Genomic DNA, 20,032 nt, shown 5'->3' on the forward strand with positions numbered 1-20,032 from the left:
CAAGAAAAGGATGAGGAGTAATCTCTATAACATAAAGAGCCAAGAATATATCAGAGTCGTGCTCTAGATGATAATAATTGTTCATGCATACTGAGAGGGGGATTAGAAGTGATGTGGAAAATCTGAAGCCTAGGAGAAAATGGAAGTAAGGATCCTTTAGCCACATGGATGAGGCAGACATTAGTGGTTACATTCTTAGTGATTCCAACTGTTGTGTTCTAGATTCCATGTAAAAATTCTACGGGGATATTTGGCATGTGTTTCCAATGTTTAATGCACATTTTACTTGGATACTTCTGTGGTAAGAGGGACTATACTGGGTATATTTCATATAATGTTGGAAACCACGGAGAGTAAAGTAAAGAATAGGCTAACCACAGTCCTATTCTTGAGGGTTATTATAAAATACACTGAATAACCCAAATAAAGTTGTAGTATAAATAGCAATGGCAGAACAAAGCCATCATGTTTTCTTAGCTCAGTGGGAGAAAGATTCGAATTTCTATTATGTTGTGTATTAATACTAAGTATAAGGCTACAGGCTCAATTCTTACATTTTATCAACTATTTAGACTCACACAAGGTAAGAAAGATCTGTCTCTATTAAGGATTAAATCTCTAATTTATTTCAGAAATGTGTCTTAGGAGGGTGGGTCATACTGTTGGATGGCCTAGTGAAAAATCTTTCATTGTTGAAAACTACCTGTAATGAATCTGAGAAAAAAATTTGATTAACAAATGGAAGGTTTCACCATTCCATGCCATCAATCTCATAGAAACTATCACAGAGAAGGAGAGTGCAAATGGTCAGGAAGTACAAAGTGCCCAGGGAAGCTTCAATCCTCTCCCCCCAAAATAGTGATGGACAAGTTAACCATGGTAATCATTTTTATAGTGTATAGGTATATCAAGTCACCATGTACGCCTTTAACATATATAATTTCTGTTTGCTGATCATACCTCAATAAAGGTAGAAAATAATTTTTGCTTTATATTGAGTGATTATCCATCTTCCTTATCCATTCCTCTATTGATGGGCACTTGTGTTGCTTCCATATCTTGGCTATTGTAAGTAATGCTGCAGTGAGCATAGAGGACAGTCTCTTCAATAAATGGTGTTGGAAAAACTGAACAGCTACATGCAAAAGAAAGAACCTGGCCCACTTTCTAACACCCTACACAAAAATAAACGCAAAATGGATTAAGGACCTAAATGTGAGACCTTGAAACCATAAAAAAAATCCTAGAAGAGAATACAGGCAGTAATTTCTCTGACATTGGCCGTAGCAGTATTTTTCTAGATATGTCTCCTAAGGCAAGGGAAACAAAAGCAAAAATAAACTATTGGGACTACATTAAAATAAGCTTCTTCACAGCAAAGGAAACAATCAACAAAACAAAAAGGCAACTACTGAATGGGAGAAGATATTTGCAAATGATGTATCTGATAAAAGGTTAATATCCAAAGTATATAAAGAACTTCTAGAACTCAATACCAAAAAAAAAAAAATCATCAATTTAAAAAATGGGCAGAGAACCTGGATAGACATTTTTCTGAAGAAGACATATAGATTGCCAATAGACACATGAAAAGATGCTCAACGTCACTAACCATCTGGGAAATGCAAATCAAAACCACAATGAACTCTCACCCAATACCTGTCAGAATGACTAAAATCAAAGAGGCAAGTAAGTCTTGACAAAGATGTGGAGAAAAGGAACCCTGGTGCACGGTTGGTGGGAATGCAAACTGGTGCAGCCACTGAGGAAAACAGTATGAAGTTTCCTCAAAAAATTAAAAAAAGAAATATCATATGAGATTCAAATCAAAACCACAATGAGATACCACCTTACACAAGTTAGAATGGCCAAAATCAACAAGACAGTAAACAAGTGTTTAGAGGGAACCCTCTTACACTGTTGGTGGGAATGCAAGCTGGTACAGATGCTTTGGAAAACAGTGTGGAGATTCCTGAAGAAATTAAAAATAGAGCTTCCCTATGACCCTGCAATTGCACTACTGGGTAATTTACACCAAAGATACAGATGTAGTGAAAAGAAGGGCCATCTGTACCCCATTGTTCATAACAGCAATGGCCACAGTTGCCAAACTGTGGAAAGAACCAAGATGCCCTTCAACAGACGAATGGATAAAGAAGATATGGTCCATATATACAATGGAGTATTATGCCTCCATCAGAAAGGATGAATACCCGACTTTTGTATCAACATGGACAGGACTGGAAGAGATTGTGCTGAGTGAAGTAAGTCAAGCAGAGAGAGACCATTATCATATGGTTTCACTTACTTGTAGAGCATAAGGAATAACACGGAGAATATGGGGAGATGGAGAGGAGAAGGGAGTTGGGGGAAATCTGAGGGGGAGACGAACCATGAGAGACTATGGACTCTGAAAAACAATCTGAGGGTTTTGGAGCGGAGGAGTGGGAGGTTGGGTGAGCCTGGTGGTGGGTATTATGGAGGGCACATTTGGCATGGAGCACTGGGTGTGGTGCATAAACAATGAATTCTGGAACACTGAAAGAAATTTTTAAAATAAATAAAAATTAAAAAAAAAAGAAATATCATATGAGTCAATAATTCCATTACTGGGTATTTACCCAAATAAATGAAACACTAATTGGAAAAAAAAAGATGCACTCCTTTATTTATTGTAGCATTATTTATATTAACCAAGATGGGGTTAAGCTTTTATTGATCATCTTTTTTCTCAGAAGTATCAAATACACCAAGAAGAATGAACCATAAGATTAAAGAGGGCCAAACTAGGGACCTGTAAGAGTCAGAACTTAGGGTCCCTTATCTGTGCTTTAACTCAGGCAGTTTTGCTTTTACCTGTTTTAGATATAGGGGTTCTATGAATTACTCTTTAAAAAGCAAAATTGAGCTATTAGTAATTGATTAAAATCCATAAACCAGAAGCCTAGCAAGGTGGGATGGAGGCTGAGCATAGTAGCAAGTATTCTAAGAGACCTAGATGGAATCTGCTTGAATTTTTTATGATCTAGTGTCAGAAGGCACATAGAGGGACATCCATGGTACCCTAATGGTCTAAGCCATCCAACCTAGCCCAGATTCAAATAGAGAGGAAATGGAGCTCACCTCTTGAATAAACAAGTTTCTAATAATTTGTGGTTATATTTATAAACTGCCTCAATTGCACCATGTTCAAAGAACATGTTTCTTTGTGATGGTAAATCTTGTCGTTTAGATGTGTATTTTTAAAAATATTAGTTTTCATTTGTTTTTATTAGGTTCACATTTTAATCTGCAAAAGCCCCCATTCCCCACCTCTACCCCTCCACAAATAAACCGATGTGCAGACATAACTGTTATTATGACACAACATAAGCTTCCCCATGTTTTTGCACCCTTGTGGCTCACACAGGCACACACACTCCTATCCTTTGGAGGTTTAAATATATCTTTTAAAGGCAGGATGTTGTTGGGATTTTTTAATTTAGTATTAAAGACTCTCTTTGATTGTCTCACATTATTATAACCAGTACAGATCCATGTGCCCAGCCTTGTATACTCTTTTAATTGAGTTTTGCTTATGTACTTCACTGCTTTTTCCACACGTGTTCTGTTTTCCGAAGGCTCTGAGCGCTCTGAGACCTATGCGGGGACAGTGGGTAGACATCTAGGTTTGTGAGTCCAATTGGGAGGTACTTTCCAATTCCATGCTTCAATTAGCCCACTTTGATCCACAATGTAGAAAAAATCAATGGGTACTAATAGAATAATCTACCCTAGCTTATTGCCCTGCCTTGGGTCCTTCGCCTGATCTGGTTTCAATTAGTCATTTCCCCCCATGCTGGGGCCTGAACAATTTTTATGTCTCTGGAAGTATTTATCACAAATTTATTTCAGGTATGGTGTATAAGAATGGGTTCTGTCAATATCTTGACTCTTCCCTTTTTTTCCTTTTTTAGCATGGGCTGTCCAAACCCAACCAGTTTGACATCTTGTCTCAAAATCCGCAGTTTCATAAAAGTAAATCCATCTGATCTTTTAAGAGCATTTATAAATGCAATGGTATATTTCCCATTTGCCCTTTAGCTTAGAAAATCTAGTTACTATAAATGAGGGCAAATCTCTCTTGTGCACAGCATTTCACGGATTTTACAGCATCATATTCATTATCTCTCAGTGCTCAGAACACTGACATAGTTATAAATGAGTAAACTGAGAAGTCAAGTGACTTGTCTATAAATGCAGCAAATAAGAAGCATAGATGGAGCTCAAATTCAGATCCTCTGATTTCACAAATTCCTTTCTACTATACCATCTCAATGCTAAGTTTAAGAACATTTCTCAAAGCAGAAACAAAAACAAAACAAAACAAAAAAACCCAAACAAAACAAAACAAAACACCCAAAACAAAACTAAAGATAGGGTGCTTATTGAGTCAAGACATTTTAAAAATGAGTCTAGAAAATATTTAAGCATAGCTATTGTGACTGAATGAAGAGCAGCTTAAAGTAATGTATTGACTGTATAGATTTTGAAAACCAATGACAAAAATAAACATTTATCTGGTATACATGTTTATTTTTTAAATTTAGATTTATTTATTTATTTATTTATTTATTTATTTGACAGAGAGAGAGAGAGATCACAAGCAGGCAGAGAGGCAGGCAGAGAGAGAGGGGGAAGCAGGCTCCCCGCTGCTCAGACAGCCCGATGCGGGGCTCGATCCCAGGACCCCGAGACCATGACTCGAGCCGAAAGCAGAGACTTAACCCACTGAGCCACCCAGGCGCCCCTTGAATTTAGATTTTTGATAGCTTTGATGCAATTTCAAATTTATGGGAAGTTGCAAGTATAGTACTAGGAATTCCTTGATTTGCCAGATTAATCAATATTTTAACACATTTTCTCTCCCTCTTTATTCTCTGTATATAAACTATGTACATGTATATGTATATAGGTATGTATGTATATATAAAATATTACTTCCACTGCTCCCTCAATCATTTAAGAGTTAAGTCACACATATGATGAGTCTTTACCCTAAATACCTTAAGAGGTATATCCTAGAATAATAAAGCACAGTAAAATTACCTAAACCAGGAGATTTAACACTGATGCAATACTCTTCTTTAATTTAGGGATCTGAAAACTATAGCCCTCAGGTCAAATATGGACCACTGCTGCTTGTTGTTGTGAATAAAGTTTTACTGGAACACAACCACATAATGTCTGTTTTTGAGCTACAATGATACAGCTGAATAGCTGCACTAGAGACTATATGACCCCACAAGTTTAAAAATATTTGATCCTTTATGGAAAAAAAGCTTTCTGACCCTTCTTTTATTCAAAGTCTGTATTCAAATTTGACTTTTTCCAAGTAGGAACCCTTTATAGTTGTATTTCTTCATTTAGAATTCACCTGAGATAACTCATGGCATGTAGTTCTCATCTTTCTTTAATCACCTTCAATCTGCCACACTTCCTTAAACTTTCTTTGTATTAAGTGACTTTGAAAGTTTTGAAGAATAAAGGCCAGTTATTTTATAGAATGTCTCTTGGTATGGGTTTATCTGATATTTCCTTATGATAGATTCAAGTTATGCATTTTTTTTGTAGAAATAACATTAAAAAGATGCAGTGTTCTTCTCGATGCGTCCTCTCATCAGGTGTGTGATGTCCCTTTCTCCCCTCATTGGTGATACTCATTTTAATCAATTAAGTTGGTGTTTGGTTAAGTTCTTCTAATGTGAAGTTATTATTTTTCCTTTGATATTAACATGAAACTTTTTGGTAGATAAGTAAGACTGAATAAATACCCTGTTCTAAATAAATTATCGCTATGATGGTGAAAAGTATTTTTCTGAAGTATTGTATGCATATTTTAATATCTTGGAAGAATGCTGAAGGACAGGCCTATGTACACAGAGTACAGAAGAAATGTTTTAAGGCCAGCATTCACTAGAAGGCAGGATTCACACAGAATGCTGAGAGCCTTATCTTCAGTGCCGTTTTTGAGTGTGAATCATGGATGTTGTACTGAAAACAGGAAACCTTGTTTGGCTGACAGGGTATTTATGGTGTAAAGTACTACAGAAGTACTGAGAATAAGTTCTTAATAATATTTTTTCAGAAAACACAGTATAAAAATTCAAATACAACACTATAGAAGATGAATAAGAAACTTCCATCAATTCAAAACATTTCAATATAAGGCATGACTGTCTATATGCCAGAAAGAAACAGACCACACATACAGATTTGGGGAACAGTGATTTGCAGCAGCTGTCCATGGCCAAATACATCACTTATCATGTGGGGCCCTGAGAAGTAAGTCCATGGTTCTGAGCTGAGACATAGTCTTCCTGCCCTTGGTTAGGGAAAGTCACTTAGACTACCACTTTCAAAATGACGTTTTTAAGTAGTGGGAGCTGACATACCAAATGATTTGACTCAAGATAGTCAAAATGAAGGTCACATCACTGTCCTCAAAGTCTGATTTTGTTCAGGAAGTAATTAGAAGAAGGATGATTAGGGAAGCAAGAAACAGAACATTTTCTTCCAGTGTTATTGACTTAGCATTGATTGATGTTTTAGTTCTGTCCACTCTCTGATATTAAAAAAAGAGGATGAGTTGAGGGACTAATTTTGAGTACACTCACTTTCAATTTCTGCTCAGTATTGGCTTGGAATAAAGCAAATAGTGAAACGATAACAGTAAAGACAAGAAGGGTAGCACATGTTTTTGTAGATGATAGCAGAGGGATTTCCTGATACAGAACTAAGGAAGTAGTAGGAGAGAACTCTCACAATGTACTTTAGTGATTGGAGTGTTAGTCTCCAGTTCTCCCCATTCAGATAATTAGATAAAACATTGTCTTACAGTCTTGTAAATACTGGTTTTTAGGCAATACCATGTGTAGTTTTAATATTATTTATTTTGATAACATGTGGATAAGGTATAAGATTTGGGTAGTAATGGTAGAACAAGTTGGTCTCAGCTGTAGTATCCTAAAAGGGTGCTGAAGAGTCAGATTCTCCATATAATGTATAAATACAAGCTCCCTGAAAGAATAGGGATGAAGTGAAAGGAACAAATTATACAGTGTTGAACCTCACCATGTCTTGGCATACACATGTAAAGATAAGTGTTAATGTTTGCTGAGTTGTTATGAGTATTCAACTGAATTGCACATGAACTGATTACAAATTTGTATATTCCACTGTAGTTTCTTTTCCACTTGCAGGAGAAAAATGTTTTAGATGCCATTGGTCAGAAAAATCTTCATTTAGCTTCTTTGGAAAGTGGTTAATTTTTGAAGGGTATAGTATCAATGTAAATCTGGATCATGAGTTTCATAATTATCCAAGATGGAGATTTGATAGGAAATTAATTTGTACATTTTGCCATTTGTAATTTTTTTAATTAAATTTATTTATTTTCAACATAACAGTATTCATTATTTTTTCACCACACCCAGTGCTCCATGCAGTCTGTGCCCTCTATAATACACACCACCTGGTACCCCAACCTCCCACCACACCCCCAGGCCACTTCAAACCCCTCAGATTGTTTTTCAGAGTCCATAGTCCATTTGTAATTATTTTAAGACTGAAAATATCTTCCCGTTTCCAATCATTGACAGGCTGCTTTTAGAAATTCAATTATATATTCACTTAAAATATTTATGAGAGCCCATGGAACAAAAATTTTTCTAGAAGCTGGTAAAGCCACCTAAGGACAGCGTAGGTATTGGGGGTATTCAGGAAAGGTTTCAGAGTTCCTAGTCTGAAGTAAGAAATGAAGAGAAATGAAAATTTTAAAACTAGTTCAACAATTCACTATTTTGCTTTCAATTTAAGATTTCCACAAAATAGTTACTTATGATACTTTAAAAGCAAGTCCTTTAAATAGTTTCCAGATGATTGATGTTAAGTTTGAGGACTTGAGGGTATTGCTATTTATCTTGATTTGTACCAGAATGATATAACTAAGCAACAAGGCCTCATCAGAATTCTCCATGAAACAAATGCAAACACAGGAAATGCTATAGATTACTTTTTTAAAAAATTAATTTATTTAAAACAAATTTTTTATAAACATATAATATATTTTTATCCCCAGGGGCACAGGTCTGTGAATCGCCAGGTTTACACACTTCACAGCACTCACCATAGCACATACCCTCCCCAATGACCATAATGTCCCCCCACACCCGGCTATAGATTACTTTTAAAATTATGATGGTTTGGAAGACAGGATTTGCAGACAGATTGCCTGAATTCCAATCCTGGCTCTGTCATCTACTACTTGCATAGTTTTAGGTAAATATAAAAAAAACCCCTAATACCTCTCTAAAGTTTCTTACTCAATAATGTTATTAGGAGAATTAAAAAAATGTATGCAAAATATTTGTAAAAATGGCACAAAGAAAGCACTTAATAAGTATTAGTATTATTATCAAATGCAGAGAAACTGTACATGTGAGAAAATCCATAGTCCAAAAAAGTTTCATCACTAAAGAAAAATGAATGAAAACAAATGAACTGAAAATGCAATTCAAAAAGTTAAAAAACAAAAGGAACCATGAGAAATGAATTATTAAATTTAGCAACATGAATTATTGCATTGAAAATAGAGATTAAAATTAATCCAAGCATTGGCACATCAAAAAGAATGAAAATAGACAACTTGGTAAAATCTAATTATGAATCAGAGAAAACACCAGATAAGCTGTCAAAATTTGAAAGGAAATAAAATTATTTTTAATAATGGTGAATTTTTTGTTATCAATCATCACAGTCTTATAATTTGCCTCTGGAAAAAGTAGGTTCTTCATCTGGAGACTAAAACTAAGTCATGCAGTTGAGACATGGTTTCCTTGTATTTGACTGAATGACAGTGTGAATAGCTGGTTGGCCCTTGGAGGATGGTGAGTGAGATGGCAGGTAGGTGAGGGTAGGGAGCAAAGGTCAGGTGCGGGGAAGTTGTTGCGGTCCTTAGGAATGTGACGGTATTTGGAATAGAAACTGGGACTTGGCAGTCTCGGCAAGGTTTTTCTTTCTGATTTATTCTTATGTATTTCTGTGTCCTCCCTTAATTCTGAATAAATATTTCAGAATGCCAGCCTGGCTTGGCTAGGTTATGGAAACGAAAGGAATAGGGTTAAGACAGAGACATAGAGGGGTGGTATTACACTTCTGAAACTGGATATGATGGAGGGTTTTTTTTTCCAATTTATTTATTTTCAGAAAAACATTATTCATTATTTTTTCACCACACCCAGTGCTCCATGCAAGCCGTGCCCTCTATAATACCCACCACCTGGTACCCCTACCTCCCACCCCCCCCCCCGCCACTTCAAACCCCTCAGACTGTTTTTCAGAGTCCATAGTCTCTCATGGTTCACCTCCCCTTCCAATGCTGAGTGAAATAAGTCAAGCAGAGAGAGTCAATTATCATATGGTTTCACTTATTTGTGGAGCATAACAAATAGCATGGAGGACAAGGGGCATTAGAGAGGAGTAGGGAATTTGGGTAAATTGGGAGGGTTTTTTTTTTTTAAGATTTTGTTTTTAACTAATATCTATACACAACATGGGGCTTGAACGCACAACCCCAAGATCAAGTGTTGCCCAGTCAGACAGGTTCTCCTGGATATGATGGGAGTTTTAAAGAATTCTAAGGGTTTTGGTGAAATTCAGGGGGCTGTGAAGGACTTTTTCCTTTTAATTAGACAATTACTTGGTAGTCATTTTTGTAGTTTCCAGCACCCAGAAGAGTGCATGCCACATGGTAAGTGCTGAATACATGATTGTTAAATGATTGAGGCCATTTTTATATAGGCAGATGAGGTGATTCTTCTATCTTACCCTGTTAATGGTCCTATAGTGGAGAAACTTATGGGAGAAATGAGAGAAGGTGGTTTCCATGTTTCTGTTGCTTTTTAGCAAGGTTGCTCTACTCAGTCCATTAAATATGCCTGTTCCCAGCATGCACTGATCTTTTGCCCTTGGTGATATTTTCCAGGCACGTGTGCGCAAACACTCATCTGTAATTGAATAGAACTTTATTCATCAAATACATTCTGTCAGAGAAGACTCTGGCTGTAGCAACTGGAGCCAAGCACCATCCTCCTGGAATGTTCTAGGGAGGAATAACTTTAGCACTAATAACTCAGTTACTAGTGTATCTACAGGATCCAAAACAGCAATTTGAATTTGTGTGTGACTTATAAAGACTTTGCAGGGTGTATTGCTATTTCCACTAATAGCACACAATTACGTGTGCATTCAGGCCTGTAACCTTGCCTACTCGAAAGATTCGTGGCCATTATTTCCTGCCCAAAATAAAAATATGTATTTCTAGGTGATACAATTATGTGGGAAGCGCCTACTGATGGGAGATGAGGTGGAATCGATCTACCCATGATAGGTAGACCACAAGATAGTCTACCTATCATGGGGAATATGGCTAGAAGCACCAAAGAACCCATCCCTGAAGGCCAGCCTCAAGGGGTCTACCTAAGACTGAGGTTGGATTAGAATAGAAACACTCTCTCCATACTGCTAACTTATCAAAGAATAACAACAGCACTAGGTAACTGGCAAAATAACAATACCACTAGGTAACTGGCAAAATTATGGAGAGAGAGACTCTCTGTATGGAACCAATATACAGGGACAACTGAAAGCTGAGACAGAGCACAATCATGAAGGAAAAACTCTTCAGCAACCTCATGTACTCAATAATGTGGACTAAAGGGAATCTTTGTGCACTGTTCGTGGCAATGTAAATTGATACAGTCAATATAGGAAAGAATGTGGAGGTTCCTTAAAAAATTAAAAATATAACTGCTATATGATCCAGCAGTTCCACATCTGGGTATTTCTTCAAAACAGTGAAAACACTAATTTGAAAAGGTATATGCACCTCTATGTCCATTGCAGCATTATTTACAGTAGCCAAGATATGGAAATAAACCAAGTGTCTACCGATAGATGAATGGATAGAGATGTGATGTATATACACAATGAAATATTACTCAGCCATAAAAAGGATAAGATCCTGTCACTTGCAACAACATAAATGGATCTAGAGGGTATAATAGGTATAATTCTAAGTCAGAAAAAGATAAATGCCATAGTATTTAACCTATGTGGAATGTAAGAAACAAAACAAAGAAGAAGACAGTACTCTTTTTTTTTTTAACACTCTTAAATATAGAGAGCACACTGTGTTTACCAGAGGGGAGATTGGTGGAGGATGGGTGAAATAGAACAAGGGGATTAAGAGTACTATTATCTTGATGAGCACTGAGTAATGTATAGAATTTTTGAATCACTATATTATATACCTGAAATTACGTAACACTGTAAGTTAACTATAATGGCATTAAAATTTCTAAAAATTAAAAATAGAATTATTGTGTGATCCAGCAACTCTGGATACATACACAAAAGAATTATAAGCAGGGTTGAAGACATATTTGTATACCCATGTATATCGCAGCATTATTCACAATAGGCAAATGGTGGGAGTAATCTAAGTGTCCACTGATGGATGAATGGATAAATAAAACGTGTTTGTGTACAATGGGTGTCATTCAACCTTTTAAATAGAAAGGAATTCTGACAGATGCTACAGCATTGTGAATCTTGAGGTCATTATGCTATGTGAAATAAATCAGTTACAAAAAGAAAAATACTGTGTGATTCCATTTATATGAGGTACCTAGATTTGCTAAATTCATAGAGACAAAGTAGAATGGCACTTCTCAGGGGCTGTGGTAGGGAGGGGATGAGGATTTGTTCTTCATTGGGTATAGAGTTTGTTTTGCAGTATAGAAAGTTTTCAGATTACTGACATAAATGTGGGTTAATATTACTGAAATGTACGCTCAGAAATGGCTAAGAAGGAAAATTTCATGTCAGGTATATTTTACCACAAAAATAAAAAGCAGGAATGACTATATTCTTATCAGATAAAGTATATGTCATAGCAAAAAAAAATTACTAAAGGCAAGGATAACCACTACATGATTATAAGAGTAAAAAGATATGTCTACTCTGTGTGTCAAACAAGAGAGCTTCCAAATAATGCAAAAACTGGCAGTTGAAAGGAGACCTAGACTAAGCCATAGCTAGCATTGGACTTCACATACCCAATACTCAGTAACTGATAGAACTACTAGACAAAATCAGCAAGAATAGAATAACTGAACAATACAATGACCAATAGAACCTTATTTATGTGAACATAGAACATTCTACTCAACAACACAATATACACTTGTTTCATGTGTCTACAGAACATATACCAAGAGAGACTATATGCAAGACTGGCAAAGATAAAATTAGAGGAGACAAGGACCAATATCACTACAAATCCTGTAATTACTAAATGGATAATAAGGGAATACTGGTAAGAACTGAATGCTCCTAAATTTGAAAATTTAGAAGAAGCAAATCTCTTCCTTGAGAAACCACCAATTACTGCAACCCCCCAACAAAGTTATATAGGCAATATAATCAATCTTTTTTTAAAAAATTTTTCAATTTATTTATTTTCAGGAAAACAGTATTCATTATTTTTTCACCACACCCAGTATAATATAATCAATCTTATAACTAATAAAGGGGTTGAATTTTCGTTCAAGGAAGTCCTGAAGAAAAGTATCCAGGCCCATGTGATTTCACTGGAAAACTCTACCAAACATTTAAAGGGGCGATTATAATCTATACCATAAAATCCAAGAGAATGGGGCATTTTATATCTCGTTTTATGAAGGCAGTATTTCCTGATACAAAACCACAGATTACAAGAATAAAGTGGATAGAATCATCCTACTTGGTATTAAAGCTTACATTGTAGCCACCATAATGAAGGCAGTTTGCTGAGAGATGGACAAAGATCAATGCATAGAAACAGACTATGAAAATGCACTTGAGTGGAGGAAGAAAAACTATTGGCCTTTTTAACAAATGGTCCTGGAGTAATGAGATCTCTATAGTAAAACAACTAAATCTTGGCCTAAATTACATACCTTATACAAAAATGAATTTAAAATGGATCACAGGTTGAAATGTAAAGCTATAACATTTTAGAGAAGATGTTTAGCACTGAAGGCCAGGTGAAAAGTTCTTAGACCTGACACCAAAACTTGATCCATAAAATTGTCCTCATCAAAATTAACGACTTCTGCTGAGTGATCTTATAAGGATGATGAAAGGCAAGCTACAGACTGAGAGAAGATGTAAATCATATATCTGATGAAGGACTTGTGTCTAAGATATATAAAGAACTCTTAACATTCAACAGAATTAAAAAAAAACTCAGAAAAAGTAGCTATAGGTGTGGCTCTGATCAACAAGTAGGATGGACCTGTATGATTCCTTTATTTCTGGGGTTGTCCTATCATTGTTGAAAAAGACAGAAACTAAACTGAGGAACTCCTAAAAAAAAAAAAGTACAAGAACTAGAGAAGGAGATGCAATGACTTAAATAAGAGCAGGTCAACAATGATAAGAACTCAAACATCAGAGAAAATTCTTCAGAAACTGGAAAAACTAACTGTACATTTGATTTTAGTGCCAGTGGTCGAAGCCATGTAGCCCTAAGGATGGTCTGTCTGGACTAGAGATACTAGGGCTTTGCCAGTCGGGAAAATGCAAACAATATTACTGAAAAAGAAGCTGTTTGAGGCTCTAAGACTTGACCATGAGAAAGCAGACATTCAGCTCTCTCCAATGAGGGTCAGCGGACAAGGGTGTTAAGTGCCTTTGGACAATTGATTTCTCTTGACCTTTGTTCTCACTTTCCAAGGGGAAAGAAGTCAGACGATTTTAAAAGAAGTCCACAGTGCTGCTAAAAAAAAAAATCCATCATAGCTGCATTTTCCATCTGGTGTTCCCTCCAGACATCCTTATATTGGTCTGGGCTTTTGTCAAACCCAGTTTCAGTACTAGGTTCAGCTGTCTTGAGAAGACTTACTGCTATTTTTCCCTTTATGCTGATTTAGATGTTGTAACCATGAATTATGTGGCTCAGAGGTATGTTGACACATATAATTTCAAAAACTTGTGTAAAATGGATGTAGCCAATGGAATGATTAATTTTCAGTAGACTTTTCCATCTGCCCAAATACAACTAATAGTCCAGAACCTGGGTGAGGAGAGACAGAGCTAAACTGCAAGAACTTCTCTAGTTATTTCAGTTTGGAGTGATTGATCAGAGATTCCTTTATCATAAATCCTGTTGTATGATGGTTATCTTCTTTCGGATTGGCCAAGGAATGGAGAAACCAGAGATTATTGATGAACTGAATGAACATGGATGAAAAATCCCTAGAAACCTCGATACCGTGTGGATGTAGAATTTTCTCTAGTCTTATATGACTTGAAGTTTGAAAATATTAAGTGACTTTATTACTGGGAGGGTCAGGAGTTCAATGTCACCCACCTCTAACAATATAATCTAAAAGTAGTGTGAAGATTCACATGTCGTATTGTATTCTGCAAGTACTGGACTGTGTTGCAGTACCCTAAAGGATATTTGCAAGACCAAAGATGGAAATTAAAAGCATTATTTAACTATAGACAACTTGCGAGGATCTAGGAGACAACAGTAGTAGAAAGGAAATATAAATAAAATATTTACTGTAAGAAGTCCTAGAAATTCAGATGATCAGTTCTTAAAGGGAGTTATAAAGTCCTATTAAGGAAGTTCTTTTTGCTTAAATAAGATTTAAGGATTTTCTTATCAGTTTCCAAAAAGATTGAAGAAGAAACCAAAAAAATTGTAAAATGGAGATATATTTATGTACACCTGGAAACTGTGCCTTGTGTTCAAATTCCTGAAAGCTTGATTATGCAGATGTCAAGAAAGAAAGAAAATGGGCTACAGACATGAATAGAAATTTCAGTGAAGAATATATACAGATGGCAAATGAACACATAAAAAGATGCTCAACATTAACCATCAGTGAAATGCAAATGAAAACTTCAATGAGGTATCACTATACAGGCACTAGAATGACTTAAAATTTTTTTGTTTAATGATAACACCAAATGCTGGTTAGAAGGCAGAGAAACCATCTTCAGAGATTGCTGGTGAATATAAAATGATATAGCCACTCTGGGTGGGGGGAGAACAGTAGTTTCTTATAAAACTAAGCGTGCCATTGCCACGTGACCCAGCAGTTGCTCTTGGACGTTAATCCCTGAGAAATGAAAACTTTAAGTTCACAGAAAACCCTATCCAGGAATGATTATGTCAGCTTTATTTGTAATTTTGGAAATCAAAACCAAAATGTCTTTCAGTAAATAAGTGGTTTAACAAACTGTGGTACATTAACACTATGCAATATTACTCAGCAATAAAGAAAAAAAAACATTGGTACAACAATTTGAATGGCTCTCAAGGGATTTTTGCTGAATGTAAAAGTCAATCACAAAAAGTTACATATTGAATGATTCTATTTATGTAACATTCTTGTAATGACAAAATTATGGAGATGAGCAAATTACTGGCTTCCAGGGGTGAGGGAGGATGTGGCTGTGGTTGTAAATGAGTAGCAAGAGGAATCCTTATGATGGGGCTTTTCTGTATCTTGACTACAGTGGTAGACACAGGAAACTACAAAGTTGATAAAATTGCACAGAAATAAACATATACAAACTAGTTCATGTGTAACTAGTGAAATCTGAATAATGTAAATAAATCATAGCAACCTTACCTTTCTGATTTTGATATTGTGCTATAACATGCAAGATGTTATCATGGGGGGCAAGGTTAAGGGTATAAGGCATCTTCTTTTTTTTAATTTCAGTGTTCCAAGATTTATTGTTTATGCACCATACCCAGTGCTCCATGCAGTATGTGCCCTACTTAATACCCACCACCAGGCTCACCCATTCCCTTACCCCACTCCCCTCCAAAACCCTCGGTTTGCTTCTCAGAGTCCACAGTCTCTCATGGTTATGATTGTTTAGTTGAGAATTTAGTAGCATTTAAAGGTGCTCCAAAGGTGCTTTAGTTTCATTTTATTTTTTAATTTTGAGATTATAAATTTACATGCAGTTATAAGGCATCTTTCTGTTTCTTACAACTACATATAAATTTATAATCTCAAAATTAAAAAATAAAATGAAACTAAAGCAACTTTGGAGCACCTTTAAATGTTACTAAACTCTCAACTAGACAATCATAGCCTAAAAAGACAATATTGATGTACACAAGAACATTGCTGGTTCTCACAATAAGTATATTGAGCGAAAGAAGCTGGATAAAAATGAGTATAGTTTATATTTAGTAGCATTTTATACTACTGGAATCAGCACAATCTGTAGAGTTAGCAAGGAAATCAGTAGTTATCTGAGGATGGGGGTACTATGGCCAAGGGCCAGGAGTAAACTTGGGGGTGATGGATATGTTCCCTCTCAAAGTTGTGATGATGGTTTAACAGTGTATACATAGGACCAACCTCCTCAAACTGTCACTTTAAGCATGTGCAATTATTATATGTCCATTACATTTTAATAAACTAATCTACAGTGATAGTCTCTTCAGAAAAAAAAGAACTTTGAGAGAACAAAAATAAAAGATATTCTCCTCTCCAAATACGTTTAGAATTCTCTGTAGACAATGCTTTCCTCTATTGCCTGCACTGAAGGCAGACTCTTCCCATGCCCTGCCCTTGGAAGGTCACTGCTCCACTCTGTTTCTTAAGAAAGTGGGCTAATCAGTGTTGGATTTGTGGCTTCCAATCACTATTATTTTCATCTTTAGGGTGCTTTTAGTAGCTTTTATTAAAGCTACTAAAGGTTTTTGGCCCTTCTGAGGACTTATAGGTGTTGACCATTATAGGGTAAAATGTAGCAAACACCACTGTGAGGTCAGTGGCCTGGAAGTTATTTCCTTGTTCAGCTTTGGGGATGGTACTGCCACCCAAACACCTCACCCCATATAGGCTCTGGTAATTTATACTTTGACGTCATTCCCCCTTCCTGCGCCCCCCGCCCCCACCTCCCAAAGACAGAAACACCAAGCCCCTTTTCTTCTTGCCCACTAGGTCAAGTGTTCAGGAGGAAATTTGTCTTCAGTGCTCAGTCCTGACCCAGTCTTTATCCCCACAATCTGGTTAACTGTAATTCTGCCAGTCTTGCCCCCAACCCTACAGTACCCTGTGTTTCTTCCTTTTTGGACTGCTGCCTCTTCCTTTCCCTCCCTGATCCCACCATGGGAGAACTCAGAGAAACACACATGAACTTCCACAACAGGTTGGCTTTATTTCAGGTATCATCAGAATACCTTGATGCTGTAAAATTCAATGTCTACATGATGGGCCATTTCTCAGCCACCAGACCACTGGAGACTTAGCAGGTATTACTGAAGTCTCTGGCCTCACTCTGGAGTTACTGGCTGCGCGGGTCATCATTTGATGTGGCAGACACCTCCACCTTCTCTTGGGCTTGCTCTGGCTCATTTTGGTTCAGTCTCTCATTCAGGCTGTGATAGTGACCGAAGACTGGTGTTCCAGCTTTTTTAGGCTTTCTTGTAGGGTTGGTAGTTTTTACTGATACTTTTTTACTCAAACTCCTTTGAACAGGTCTTTTTACCTTCAGGGTTGTCTTCAGCACCTGGAACAACAACAGAGGCCAAAAGGGCATTGGCTTAGGGGAAGAAGATAGGATACTGATAGAAAAGGGGGCATCATGAGCAGATGTCAGGGCTGAGGAAGGAGTTTGTGCCAGGTGAGCAAATGGTAAGATTCTTGGGGAGGGGAATCAGTGAAGAAAAGAGTATCTTGGGTAGGGTCATCTTACCTTGCCACCGCCTTTGGACCTGGGTTGATAGGGACTCTTTGTCTTTTTCCTCTGTTCAGAACTTGAGGTTGGTTGCTCCATATCCTTGTTGGGCTGTGGTAGTTTCCTGGGTACCTTAGACATATTGAAGCTTCCCAGTGGTCTACCTCAGGCCTCCTAACTGTTCTACTGTGTATAACTCTTCCCAGGACAACAAAAGACCATACCCTTCAGCTGTGATTGGTCAGCTAGGCTCTTGTCAGCCAATAGTGGTTAAGGTGGGGCTCAGGCATCACAAAGCCCTCCTTATGACACTACTCTGTTTTGGAGAAGGTTGCTGGGGAGGCCAAAATGTGGCTTTGGGAAGGTTGCTAGGGAGTCCAAAATGTGGCTCTGACATTTCAAAGTGCCATTCCTGACCCTTCTAGATGGGAGGAGAAATGATTAGAAGGTGAAAATGGTTTGGTTAGAGAAAGGGGGCTTTTCTTTAACATTACCCCCAAAGTTTTCCCAAACTGAACTACCACTGTTCCTCATATCCCCACGTTCAACCGTGGTAGTACACATGGTGGAGAAAGCACCTTTCCTGCCATATCTTCCCTAAGGCCACCCTTATTCAGTGGTTTATTTTGCTGTATCCCACCTTAGTTGTTAGCTAGTGTTTGGGACATTTTACCTAAAATCTCTCCAAGAGCAATATGACTGAATTTAAATATCAGTGGAACTATGGCTCATCTTATAAACTAACAAAAAACTCCCATGAATAAGCTCTCTACACATAGCATTTGGTGTTGAAGGCTACTGATTTGATTATATTGTTTTCTGCCAGCTCTGTGTCTTACAGGCAGGGATTAGAATTAACTGACCACCCATGAAGGTTGCTTTTATCTTTTATTATATTTTTGGACTCTGACCATGTTATTGTCATTGAGTTTTGCAAGGTTCTCTCATATTTTATTAATATTTTATCTTTATATTTTATCTGTTTTTCTTCTTCCTAGATCCCAACACTCATTTCTTTCCCACCATTAGGCATCTACTCTGATGTGTTTCAATTATGTCCTTGCATATGTTTGTACTCTTGTGAAATATGTGACCTTCTTAAATATGCAGTGTTTGAATGCACACTATTATGCTATAGATCTTGTTTCTTAACTTATGCACTCAAACCTATGCTTTTAAGTTTAACTTATATGGCTATATGCATCTAGTTCACTGTGTCTAATGCTTCATCATAGTCCATTAGCATCATGCACCAAGTTTTGCTTGTCCATTATTTCCCCTTTTGAGGAACACCTGTGTTGGCTCTCCACTCCATTCCTACAAACAATGCTGTGATGAACATCCTCAATCATGTTCCCTTACAGACTTCTGCATATATTTCTCTGGGATATATACTCAAGGAGAGAATTTCTAGGTCCTACATACACATAATTCTTAGTCCATTTGAGCTACTATAACAGAATACCATAGACTGGCTGGCTTAAACAACAAACATTTATTTCTCATAGTTTTTGAGGCTGGAAGTCCAAGATTAAGATGCCAGCATGGTCGGGTTCTTGATAAAGACCATCTTCTTATGTCCTTACATGGCCTTCCTTGATGAGTGAGAAAGAGAGTTCTATCTCCTCTTTTTTTAAAATAGGGCATTAGTGCTGTGAGTTGTATAAGACTGATGAATCACAGATCTGTACCCCTGAAACAAGTAATACATTATATGTTAATAAAAATAAATAGGGCATTAATTGCATTATTAGGCCCCATTCTCATGACCCATTCTAACCCTAATAACTTCCCAAAAGCCACACCTCCAAATACTGTCACATTGGGGATTTGAGCTTCAACATAAGAATTTTAGAGGGACACAGACATTCAGTATATAAGGAATAATTTTGTTAATTATTGCCAGATTGCTTTCCAAAATCTACCAATAGAATTATATTGTTACCTGTTTCCCTACACACTAACTAATACTTGGTATGGAAGGCAACTTCTGATATGGCTCCCAGTTCACACTTCTGTGAAATCCACTACCCTTGAGTGTAAGATATATACAGTGACTTGCTTCTAATGAATGGAATTCATAGAAACTGGCAAAAGTAGTGGGGTGTTATTGATCATTAATTAACATAATGAGGTTTCCTCTTACAATAACTCTTTTGCTGACAGTCTCTCTTGCCTTCTTATTTTCTCATTCTGATGAAAACATATTGTGAGATAATCAGTGAAAAGT

At 36.8% G+C, this 20,032-nt stretch overlaps 1 protein-coding gene and 1 pseudogene across 1 annotated transcript; one reads left to right on the plus strand and one right to left on the minus strand.

Moving 5' to 3' along the window:
* Positions 1-14,541, plus strand: part of LOC122897523 — a 152,409-nt pseudogene extending 137,868 nt beyond the window's left edge.
* Positions 14,542-17,409: 2,868 nt separating this feature from the next.
* LOC122897677 (uncharacterized protein CXorf51A-like) lies at positions 17,410-17,943 on the minus strand. Its single transcript, XM_044236057.1, has 2 exons — positions 17,821-17,943; positions 17,410-17,634 (listed from the first exon to the last, which is right to left on the minus strand). The coding sequence occupies exons 1-2, from the start codon at positions 17,941-17,943 to the stop codon at positions 17,410-17,412; spliced, it is 348 nt and encodes a 115-aa protein (XP_044091992.1).
* Positions 17,944-20,032: the final 2,089 nt, after the last annotated feature.

Source organism: Neovison vison, chromosome X (genome assembly GCF_020171115.1).
Source record: "Neovison vison isolate M4711 chromosome X, ASM_NN_V1, whole genome shotgun sequence".
Classification (NCBI taxonomy): domain Eukaryota; kingdom Metazoa; phylum Chordata; class Mammalia; order Carnivora; family Mustelidae; genus Neogale; species Neogale vison.